Raw genomic sequence first — 12,908 nt, 5'->3', positions numbered from 1 at the left:
TATACAGACGGTATCATAGTTCTGAAATTTAGAATTTGGAAATTAAGAGGTTTTCATATGTTGCTTTCTAGTGGTTAATAAGTTAAGCCTCCATTTTTCCAGAGTGATATCAATATGAAAATGACAGTACAGAATAAATAAAACTGTAAGAGGAAACAAACAGTTAGGACTTGAATCACCTTCTGTGTACAGTTAATATCAGTGTGACTAATTTTAAAGGAGATATCAACTTAATAGTCTGTGCTTGGCAACACTGTTAATAGATTACTTCAATTAATAACTGTTGGTACGTGAAAATGAGGTTATTTGTTTAAAAATAAAATATCATTTTGACCAAGACAAATGGATCTTCACTGAATTTTAATCTATACTAAAAAGCTTAAAAATTATATATGTAAATTTGAGGTTGAATTTGTTAGGGGAAAATAATTGCTATTTGGTCATTGGAGCAAGGATTCACAAGATATATTCTGTAACAATTCAAGCCTTTTAAAATTGTTTTCCTAGGAAAGAGCAGTAAGCGTATAACCTGTTCCCCTGCATGAATATATTTTGATTTAAAACTGGTATGACACTCATTAAAATAACTGCAAGAATTACACACAATTAGTGAGCTAGTTTTGCCTAAGGAGAAGATACTGACTCTTCACCACTTGGCACATTATTTGAAACCTCAAACGTATGCAATTTTTTAAAGGTAGTAGACTATACATAGTGACAAATTGAATATGTAGACATTACCAGTCAGTAGAAGGAGAACTGTATCCTTTAATACCCCAAGGGCCAATGACAAACCAAAGTTGAAAGATATGGTGGGAAATACTGATTTCCTAAGAGCACCTGATTGCAGGAAAAGAACAGATTGTCTACGGACAATAAAGACTCTAAGTGAATACCCGTTTCAGCTTGACATACAAGGCATGTATGTTGAAATGACAAGAAGCATATTGGAAAGCTCATTAATCACTGTCAGCAACAAAATAACACATGGAGAGGCACAGAATGTCCCAGGGAAGCCAAAAGTAGACAGATTCATTTCTAACAACTGGGTAACAATTAAGTGGATCAGATCCTTGATGCAGTTGTTTCCAATAATGTTTAAAAACTATGGGTTTACATTATGGTTAAATGGCACACATTTTTCATTTGTGTTTCTGTTCACATATTAATTTAGTATGGAAATAGCAAGCAGATATTTTGCATAAAACAATGCAGTCTGTTTATATCTAACTTGGAATTTAATTCTGATTGCAAGAAACGTACCAGATATGAAATCAGTATACAGGTTATAGCAGACTGGTTAAACATGCAATGGTCTACAGACCATTGGGCGCCTGCCTTTGGGTGACCTTAGATCACCTCGGCCAAGTTACTTAATATTTCCATGCCTCAGTTTCCTCATCTGTTAAATAGAAGGTATTAACAACACCTATCCTTCATAGGTTGTCATGAGAATTAAACTGGTTGCAATTTAATAAAAAGCTTAGACTAGTGCCTAGCATGTCATAGGTGCTATGTAAGTGTTAAATAAATGAATAAGAAGACTTTTCAAGCCATCTGATTCCCAGCCCTGGAGTTAAAGGGTTATCAGAATTTCTGGCGCTACGACAGTGGATACAGGTTGAAAAGCCCTGCAGGTTATTCTAATAGTTCTTGTTCTACGCTGCCCTCCTCCCCACCAGGTAAACTAAGTTACCTCTTAGTTTCTTTCTAGTTAAAAGGAAAAAAAATAATAATTACTTGATTGGAGACAGAGTTTTAAAAAATGATTCCCCTTTCTGCCATTTTGTTTAAAGAAATCAGCATTTTTCTTCAACTTTATGAAATTAAGGTTGATGAGAAGCTCAGTCATCCTCCCAGCAGATAACAGGCCCCATCAAATCATTCAATCACCCCTATTTCAGCCCTCAAAGTACAAGTTTAATAGGTGTTGACTAAGTGAAGAATTCCCTTCTAAGAAATCAATCACTGTTTCCATCTCCACGAAGGCAATCCTTAAGTTCAAACTAATATGTATTTCAACAACTAATCTACGGCTCTGAACCTTCCCTAGTGCTATCATAGCTACTGGTTCTTTAAAGAGACTTAAGCACTGAAATGGAATTGACTTTTGGACCACAGAGAAAAGGAGGAAAACATAAAGATATCCAGGAACAGGGGAACGAAGAGATGCCCAGAATCTCCACTAAGTCTGTTAAAGAAATGTTCAACAATGGATTTAGTAGATACCATGAACATCACAAACAGAAAATGCCAGGATCTGTTAACAATCTTGAATCTATAAGTAGAAGGTTGGTGATGAGTCAGAGTTACTTTGGAATGTCCTAGGGAAACTGTTTCAGGGCTTTGGGCTACAAACATTTTAGGGAATAAAGTTATAGCATCTCCCAGAGCACTCACATTCAAGAGTGCTCTGGCTCCATGTGGCACAATTTCTACCGGCCAGGGATGTATAATTCCATGTGGGAAAGGTTGTATGCATGTACTTAAATGCTTCTAGAATTTTCTATGCAACAGTTTATCCTGTGTCCTTACTTCCTGGATCACTTAAGATCTAAACGCTGCCAAAGAATACATATAGGCTCATTTAGAAAATCATCACCAATAAAATGTCTCTCCCTTTGAAATATGTACTTCAAAAATTTTTTTAAATCGCACCACATAAGGGTAACAACTTGAAATATGTGGTAAGATGTCAATGAGAAACAAAAATGATTTGCTACTTTGATTATGAAAGGTGGCAGTGCAAGTAACTTAAAAAGCCAAATCTAATGCTCTTTCCAATTAGATGTGAGTTTGTACCACTGGCTTAGGGTAAGAAGTCCAGAACTTAGAAAGTCAATTTTCTTTCAGAGTGGGACCTTTGCACCTGGGGTAACTGCCACCATGTAAATGGGGCTATCTTTGGGTGGCTTAGAATCAATAGTTAGGCTGAGAGTATAGAGGAAATTATTACAGCACAAAATCCACTGACTTGCACTTTCTACACAAAAATGTTCTTTTTCATTAAACTAACATCAAACTTGGCTCTGGTTTTCTGCTACTTAACAATTCATTAGCCTCGTTAAAACAATGATCAAAGACAAAATTTTTAGAACTGAAAATAATGCTATTTTTAATGGCTTAAAAATTCTGCCCAAGTATTTGTTTTCTTTATAGAGAGCTCTGTCTTGTCTCAACAAGACACTCGACACCAGAGGCCCTGCTTCTGGTCCTAGGATTCAGCAGGTGCTCACATCAGGAATGGCCCTAACTGCTTGCCTCCCAGCCGTCTGAACCAGAAAAAAACCACCCTTCTAACCTGGGTCATCCTTTGAGTGAAGTTCAGAGAGCTCTCCATCTAGTTCTGCCTCTTTCTGCATCATGGCAACAAGACAGTTTTTACAAAACGGAAGCCACACGGTGCTGGATGTGCCTGCAGCATGGTTTGCCCTTTGGTCCTCATAGTGGTTCTGTATCTGCATTTTTTTTTTAAAGTACAAACTTCCAGTTATAGTAAGTCCTGGCGATGTAAAGTACAGCATGGTGACTGTAGTTAACAATACTGTACTACGTATTTGAAGTTGCTAAGAGAGTACAGCATAAAAGTTCTCATCACAAGGAAAAAAATCATAACTATGTGTGGTGATGATGTTAAACTTGTTGCAATCACTCTGCAATATATACATACATTGAATCATTATGTTGTACACCTAAAACTAATACAATGTTATGTCAATTGTATCTTAATAAAAATTAAATTTTCAAAAAGGGTTCTTTTCCTCTCTCCTCACCCCACCGACTTTAAGGAGAACAACTTTTATTTCTTTCACATAACAAAAGAAAATTAGTCAATCAAACAAAAACAAACCAAGCTTATACAATTTAAAACCATCCTTACATGAGCTAAGCCAATCTTTTTTAACCAACACTCCATCACCCAAAACCACATGACTTATAAACTCAGAAACTCATGTTTCCTATACCCCTTTCCAACTCACACACAACCAGATAATTCTGGCAGAAAACATCATATGTAGAGTTAATTTTAAATTTTTAATTCAAATCTATTTCCTATTACTCCTTTTTTTTTTAGGGTTAGCCTAAGAGGTTTCCAGAATAATTACCCTATGATAACTTAGTGTCTATTGCCTCAAAGTATAAACAAAATTTTAAATATTTATTAAACATACATTTTATAACATACTGGATAAGCAAGTTTTAAAAAACTTGATATTCCCTCTACATAGACCAAATATATTTACAGATTTATACAGTTATATATTAACAGGAAATTATTTATCTTTAGTTATACTAGAATGTTACTAGTTGAAGTATATACTAACATACTAATGTTGAAATCTAAGATATATTTTAGTCTTTCTTTGCTAGTCTCCTTGTATATGATAAGGTTTTATCTGGAGGGCATTTAACTATTTTATTCACAGATTTTAAAGATGATAGTAATGGTTTATAAATAAGGAACTACTTAAAGCATATTCTCTTCTGGGCTAGAAAAGTAGTATCAGTCTCATCAGATCTTTGGTTTTGAAAGTTAAAAACAAGTACCATTTCTTTACAATGGCTGCATTGAAAAATTACTAAAATCAGAAGCTCATATAGAAATGTTTGGGCACATAAGCAGACCAAACCTAGTCTCACCAGCACCCTCTCAGATGATAAGAAATTACTAAAAATGAATGTTGTAGTAAAACATAAAAATACTAAATACAGAGGATGAAAACATATTTAATACAGAGGTATATACAACTATATTATGGTAAAATGAGAAATAACTATACTAATACCACAAATTTTAGAATAATAAAAACTGACATCAAATTGTCCCCAGAAAAATGAAGTATCAACAACCTGAACACTCTAGTTTTATGGTCAGATCGATGCACCACGTGGATGCACCGTATTCCATCTTCCAAAGCACATCAAGTCAAGTCAATGAAAGAGAATATGAACTAAACAGTAAATGCAGATCTTAGAGTGTTCCCCAAAATTACGTAAAGAAAAAACAGGAAGAAGCAAGAGATTTAAAAAAAAACCTATAGGACCAACAAAGAGATAATCATCCTATGTATTTTTGGGGGGAAAAAGTCCTTCCCCACGTTTTTCTGAAGGCTTATTTAAAGGTATTTTCCCATCACAAATGACCTTTAAAAGGTAAATAAATAATTTCTCCTAATTAATTTAGGAATTCCCACCCCCCACTATGGCTTATGGGACAGATCCAAGTTTTATGTTCACTGCAATTTTCACAATTTTTCATTTTTTTGGGGGGGTGAGTGGGGTGGGTGGAGGTACTCGTTAAGAAAAGTTTTACAAAATTACAGATAAAAAGTGAGTTATAGGGCCTTCGTGGGAACCAGAAGGTTAAGCTTCATCAGTGTCATTAACAGACTATATACAGCAACAAGTTTCTGAAAGAACTGTCTCTGCAGGGAAGTTTTATTTGGTCTGGTTTGTAAAGGTGAGATTTAAAAAAAAAAACAATAGCAAATCCAGTGAATGGGATAATGCTGTCACCAAAAGATGTGTCTTACCATACAAGTATCCAGATCTTCCAAACGTTCTATCTCTGTGAGCTCCTCCACCATGATGATGGAGCGTTTAACGGGCTTCTCCTCAGGCAGCTCGATCTCCAAGGAATCTTGCTGAGGAAGGGCCTTGCCACGTCTGCTGAAATGGTCGGCCTACAGAGTCAAGACACATCCAAGGAGAAATGAAAGCCCAGAGGCACAGGAACAGCAGGTCAGCTGAATTCCAGAAGATACCTTCCACAAGGTGGCACAGCGAAGGATACTGTCTGCACTTGGTTAATGGCGACTCTTAATACATTCACACTGGAGTAAGTTAACCTCTTTTACCATCTTTCTTTGGAAGGTAGAGTATTTTAAACAAGAAATTACAAAATCTCCTTTTAAACATCTTTTGAGACATTAGTTGAAAAGTACGTAATTCATAAATCTTTGCCATGTTCGTGTAAATATGCACAAAGTGGGCATGTATTTTCGTTTTCCAAAAGATGCATTATGAACATTTTCAGGAAGCTGATGGGATTTTTTTTCAGCTTTCAGTCTTCAATACAATCACCTAAATGTCCGTCGACAGATGAACGGATAAAGAAGATGGGGCACATATATACAATGGAATATTACTCAGCCATAAAAAGAAACGAAATTGAGTTATTTGTAGTGAGGTGGATGGACCTAGACTCTCATACAGAGTGAAATAAGTCAGAAAGAGAAAAACAAATACCGCATGCTAACACATATATATGGAATCTAAAGAAAAAAAATGGTACTGATGAACCTAGTTGCAGGGCAGGAAGAAAGACGTAGACGTGGGGAGTAGATCTGAGGACACGGTGGGGAAGGGGAAGCTGGGATGAAGTGAGAGAGTGGCATGGACATATACACACTACTGAATGTAAAATAGCTAGTGGGAAGCAGCTGCATAGCACAGGGGTATCAGCTCGGTGCTTTGTGACCACCTAGAGGGGTGGGATAGGGAGGGAGGGAGGGAGGGAGGCTCAAGAGGGAGGAGATATGGGGACGTATGTAAGCATGCGGCTGATTCACTTTGGTATAGAACAGAAACTAACACAATATTGTGAAGCAATTATACTCCAATAAAGATCTATTAAAAAAAAAAAAAACACTAGGAAGGAAAGAAGTCAAAGGGGAAGGAAAGATTGAAGTCGCTGGATTAGACCCACAACCATAGCAACTCGGGGCTGGTCTGGACGCTGATTCCAACATCTTAACTGGAAGAAGACATCTCTGAGTCAACTGGGGAAATCTGAATATAAAATGGATTCTAACTGGTAATAAGGAATCTTTGATTTTGTTAGGTGTGACTGTTTCGGCAATCATGTAAATATCATGGTGCCAGTTAGAGACACCTTCTGAAGTATTTACAGCAAAATGGCATGGTATACGAGAGATGCTTTAAAATAGGCCAGAAAAAAGTGGAGGGGGGAAGAAGAGAGAGGTAGGTAGAAAAAGCAAAGACAGATCAGCAAAATATTGGGATAATTGTTAAAACTGAATAGTGGGCAAAGGAGGGCTCATTGTCATACTTTCTCTGTTCTTGTCTGTGTTTGAAATTTTCCACAATAAAAATGTTTTCTCCCCCTTGGGAAAAAAAAAAGTAAGTGAAGCACGATGTCATTGCCACCAACATCACTGGTGGAAATATAAGGGAAATTTAAACCAGAAAAATAACTGACACAGGGTAAATGAGGAGACCACTTAGTACAAAAGAAAATAAGAAGCGTTCTTTTTTGTTAATTTTATTTCGTATTTCCTCTGAAAGAATTTCTTTCTATATCTAGGGCTCAAAAGTATCTAATGAGGGGAAATAAAATGATTCCAACCTTCACTATTTTTAAAGGACTGAAAGGAAAGAAACTGCTAATAAAATTTTAATTATTGCTAGCTTTCATTGTTTTCATGTAATAATATTTTACATGACTTATTAATTACCAGTGTTGTACTTTAGATAAACCTAAAAAGTAAATGGTAAGAGATGAAATAAACTGGGCTGAAATTAATAAGCTCTAGTGCTGAGCTGATTCATCACCAGGAACTTTGAAACGTTGAGAGCCAGTTGACAATTCTATGGAACCTTCGGGAATATTTCTAAACTTAAGTCGGAGAAAATATGAATGCTACTGGAATGTCTTTGAAAGCAGTATTTCATTTTGAAGGTACAATTTCTCTCACACAGCAGTTAAGCTCTCAACTTACAATCCAGATCAGCAGTAAGAAATTCAAAACGAAAGCACATTCACACAATTCTTTTTCGATTGTAAAAAGAAAATGTCAGTACTTAGAGTTACCATGTTCTTCAAAGAAGGACAAATGCAAAAAAAGTGAAAACATTCAAAGTGTCAGTGTAGTTCTCACATGCAGCCAAAGTGATACAACATCTAGTATTTGTGTCATCAAGTAGGCACCTTGAGACAGTCCCTGGACTGTCGATAAACTATTTCTATAAACTAGGTTATCGATAAACTATTTCTATAAAGGATGCCTTATTGATTTTGTTCCTGCTTATTAAAAAAAAGTTTGAATTTTGATCTCTTGACAAGGTTGTAGCTCTTTATCGTGCAACGAACTGCAAACCAGTGCTTCTTAAAACCTCTGTGGTGATGAACCAGTTTTTTGTATTTCCAATTTGCCACAAACCAGTATACTGATAAAATACAATACAAATTTAAAAAAATTTAAATAACATGTGTTTGCATATTATTGCCATGTCAAATTGCTCTAGAAGTCTCTCCACGCTTCCTCTAAGTTTCTGAACTTGCCTCGTCACGGACTAGTAACCATTCATTAGTGGGCCAGCTCCAGTCCACAGGCAATACTTTGAGTAGCTAGAGATGTCCAGCTTATCTTTTAGATTTTAGAGAAGAGTCATATATTTTTCTCAAATGAATTTTTCAAAATACTCATTTTGTCTGCCTCCTCAGAAGAAGCTGTTGCTCCTGTGACTTTGGTGTTCTCTACCATCACTCAACAATTCAATGCCGTAAAACCGCAGGGTATCTACAGCCTACATAGTCAACCTGCAATTCTTCTCTGGAGAAAACACTGTCATAACTTGTTTGGGAGATTTCTACTGCATCATATCACACATATTTTCGAGACACAAGACATAGCCACTTATAAAACCTTCATCTGCACCTCAGAGGACTTCGTGAAGTTTCTGATTTATTTTTCATATGCACTGATATTGGAAATATTTCTACCTAGTTTCTACCTTGATGTAGAACCAGTCTCTAGATGAAGAAAATTTTAGTTTTTCACCTTGGTGATATCCAAAAGGCCTGGCTGGACACTCGGCAGCTATCAATCGCCGGAATATGTCCATTTTACTCTTGCACTCTCTTTGGACTCCAAACATTTCATTTCCGTCATGTTTTTAAGAATACTCTGTTATCAGATAATCATATCAGAGAACAACAAAAGGAGCACAGATAAATTAAATACAGGTGAGCCTTGGACTACGTGGGTTTGAGCTGTGCAGGCCCACTTACACGAGAATTTTTTTTAGTAGTAAATACTACAGTACTACACGATCCGCGTTGGTTGAATCCTCAGATGTGGAAAGCCAACTATAAGTTATACGTGGATTTTCAACTGCAGGGAGGGTACTGCCCCAAGCCCCCGGTGTTGTTCAAGGGTCCACTATAATCTAAAAACAAATTCTCAATTTTAGACCTCAGTCCCAACATCATCTCCTATCAAAATTTTTGACCTGTACGCATTTTAAATGAACAACAACAATTCTAAATACCATCGCTTCTGCTTTGCCCTGCAATTCTCTCTGGAGAAATTCTAACATGCTCTAGAACAGCTGGAAGCAATGAAGAAGGAGGAAAACTAGGATTTTAACCCATAAAGCTGCAAAGGAATAAAATGTATAAAAGCAACCACAACCCCACGCTGGAGACTGCCCTGCGTTACCGCAGACCAAACCAGGGTTAGGATAAGGGTTCAAGACGTCCACAGCACTTACCAGTTTGTGATGGCAGTGTGAAAGTGCATCCAGAATTTCATCCACGATTCGGTCAGATAGGAAGGAGGCCACTGTCAACTTCACTTCACTGTGTGAAAACCAAAAGCACAGAGTGGCATTTTAATCTGTGCAAGAGGGAAAAAAAAATCACCCACCCTTGATACTATGTTGATAAGGTCAACTGTGATTTTGTTTCTGTCTTTGAAAATGGCATACAAGAATGTGCAAACAGGGCTAAGGATTTCCAAAAATAAGCCTTAAACACTGACATAAACACACAGGTAATAGACTTTCTTCACCAATTCCAACCTGCCTCTACAATTTCAAAACTCAACGTTTAGTGGTAGAAATGAAAAACATCTGGATAAAGACAAACTTAATGGGAACCATATGTACCACGTGGGAGGAACAATTCATCCATTGACATAAATGAAAACAAACTTGGGCTGGAGTAAATTAAGAAAATCTAGTCTGGTTGTGACGTCTTGGTTATTTCTTTCATATGCATATCCACCGCCTTTCAAAAAACTTTTTACCAGTCAAATGGTACCATATTGAACTGCTTCTGCTTTGACTTGCCATCAAGTCAAATTCACTGTTCTCTTGCCTTTTATGAACAGAAGTTATTAAAATGTTTAGTTTTAGTGCCTCTTACCTAACCTTATAAAGATGCCCAGACAACAAGAAGTAGCTTGTAGTTTTTACTAATAAATGACTCAGCCACTAAGGTTTCCATCAGAGGGCTGGTATTTTGGTTAGCATTTTAGCTATTTGGCATTCCCAAGAATTCAACTTCCATGTGTGTCTTCAGTCAAAATTACCCTACCTAAATGCACACATGCACAAATGTGCATAAATGCACAATACACTGAAAGGTAAATGTGCTGGAGAGATACATACCCACGTTCCAACATCGTCACATAATTTCAGCCTACTTCTGAAGTCAATAATTTTAAATATTTTCGAGCAGGGAAAGAAGTTATCAAAATAAGATTATTTACTCCTAAAGCTAAAGTTGAAAGTATATTTGTGTAATAGGGGAAAATCTTTCTAACTGAAATTTGCATTGCAATGTTTCTGCTCAGAAGATTTCTGATGGCAGGGCAGAGGGGAAGCACCAACTCTTTGATGACTACAGTAAAAATTTTCCTGGGCTACATATAGAGGAATGTTTCTTTAATTCCTGTCTCTGAAACAAGGTCTCACCAGCTATTTGGTTTATCTAATACTATATTATTCCCCAGAGGTGTCCACTGATAAGATTCACCCGGGTTGCTTATGGAAAATACAGATAACTAGGTCCTACCCCAAACATCCAGAGAGGCCTGGGAATCTAATGTTAACAAATACTTCCTCTGATGCTTTTAGACATGTTTGGGAATTCTGCTTCCTTCTAAGACTACAGAGTCAGTAGTTTGTTTCTCTTCCCCCCGCCCCACCTCTCTGAGGTCGGGAGGGAAAGTTTATTGCAAGTTATAACATCAAAAAAAGGTTCTTGGGCTTCCCTGGTGGCGCAGTGGTTGAGAGTCCACCTGCCGATGCAGGGGACGCGGGTTCGTGCGCCAGTCTGGGAAGATCCCACATGCCGCGGAGCGGCTGGGCCCGTGAGCCATGGCTGCTGAGCCTGCGCGTCCAGAGCCTGTGCTCCGCAACGGGAGAGGCCACAGCAGTGAGAGGCCTGCGTACCGCAAAAAAAAAAAAAAAAAAAAAAATGAACCCAAAGGGAAACATGGTGAAGTCCTAGTGGGCCTCTTTGCCTATTTATAGGCTGTGCATTGGCTTGGAATATTCTGGTGGTAGAAAGCAAACTGACCTCAGTCTTCAAAAGTTAGTGATTTATAAAGGTGAAAGATAAGCTTCAGAAGCAGAACAAAAGAGGGGATTACAAACATGTACCCCCCTCTTAAAAAAAATAAAACTCTTAAAAAGAGCAGGTAACTGTTGCTCAGTAATGCAGGCATATCTGTGGTCATCTGATTTTGGAAATGTATTAAACCTATGCATTTATGCACAGCTATACCTGTATATAGTCGCTGCCTCATAGACATGTCTAAACACATTCTGTACGAATAGAGCCAATGATAACGCTCTTCACAGCTGCCTCAACTGCATTCACAGACACTGCAGCTCCTCGGTTTATTAACATTATAAACCTACCTAATTTTGTTAAGGATATCAATTCCAGACTGCTCCAACAGGACATTTTTAACAAAGGTACGTGGGATGGAAATCTTTTCAGTGCTGGCATGAATCAGGTCTTGCCGAATGTGGGCTTTTTTCATCACATTGGGACAAAGATTCTCGGCAGCATCAACCATGGACTCAAGCAACGCCTGCAACGCAGCACAAGTGGAGACAGAGAGATGATGACACAGCCCCGGAGGCGCCCCCCATAAAACTGAAAGGTGGTTATTTATGACGCCGAGCTCTCGGAGAACAGGGACACAGCAGAGTCCCAGGTGCGACTAAGGATTCGGAGCTGCCCTGGGATGGCTGCCGGGTGATCACTTTAAACCAGACACCTGGCAGATCCACGCAGGCTTCACCCTGGCGTCTGAAGCATGATGGTGTGCTAGCTGTACTTAACACAGAGGCATTCATGGTAAGATTTACAAAGACACAAATACACCAATTTACCACACCAGACTGTTATCCTGGGTATCAGCAAATAAATTTACACATGTCCGTAGAACATACATCAAGTTAGAACTCTTGCGCAATTTCACAAATCACACAAATCACAGAAACCTCAAATCAGGGTGAAGCATTCAATAGCTCCATCAGAAGAGCAGTCATAGCAAACCACTATGCAACAACTGCTAGCTTTCCCCTTTTAAAAGAAAAGCTTTAGTGTTCAGTAAAATTATAATTGTTATCGGAACAATAAAAAACATGAATAACAGACAAAAATATTAACAGAGCACTTTATAAACAACATTAATAATAACAGTCAAAACCTACTTATATAGCACTTCAGAATTTTAAAAATGTCTCCATTCATTTTATCTTTCCAAGATCTGTGAAGATGGGTACAGAAGCTATTCGTGTGATCACCATCTTGTAGTTGAAGAATGTGAGCTAAGGGAAGTTAAACGATTTGCCTGAGATGGGTGGCACGGCTGGTAAGTGTGGAAAGGGCACCCAAGTTAGCATCAGACCTAAATTTGAATCCCAGATGAGTGACACTGGCCGGAATTACTGATCTCTTGATTTTACTTTCCTCATCTATAAAATGGCAAATAAAAAAGTTCTTGCCTAATAGGATTACTGAAGATTAAATGGTATTACATGTGTAAAGTGCTCAGTATCGTGTCTAGCATACAATAAAAGTTCAGTATATCACAGATAATGTTATTAATTTGTTTTCAAAGATGCTAATCCTCATGATAAGA

At 37.6% G+C, this 12,908-nt stretch overlaps 1 protein-coding gene across 4 annotated transcripts in view; it reads right to left on the bottom strand.

The window, feature by feature from the left end:
- Positions 1-12,908, bottom strand: part of CARMIL1 (capping protein regulator and myosin 1 linker 1) — a 319,604-nt gene that overhangs the window by 52,446 nt on the left and 254,250 nt on the right. For all 4 annotated transcript variants that reach the window (XM_022562315.3, XM_089918429.1, XM_089918431.1 and 1 more), the window contains 3 exons: positions 11,674-11,849; positions 9,517-9,604; positions 5,535-5,684 (listed from right to left, as the gene is read on the bottom strand). In XM_022562315.3, the coding sequence (XP_022418023.1) occupies positions 5,535-5,684; positions 9,517-9,604; positions 11,674-11,849 (414 nt within the window). The remainder of the gene's footprint in view (positions 1-5,534; positions 5,685-9,516; positions 9,605-11,673; positions 11,850-12,908) is intronic.

Source organism: Delphinapterus leucas, chromosome 10 (assembly GCF_059928025.1).
Source record: "Delphinapterus leucas isolate spDelLeu-1000000601 "Yukka" chromosome 10, BTC_Dleu_Yukka2, whole genome shotgun sequence".
In the NCBI taxonomy this organism is placed as follows: Eukaryota; Metazoa; Chordata; class Mammalia; order Artiodactyla; family Monodontidae; genus Delphinapterus; species Delphinapterus leucas.
This window is presented reverse-complemented; position numbering and strand designations above follow the sequence as displayed.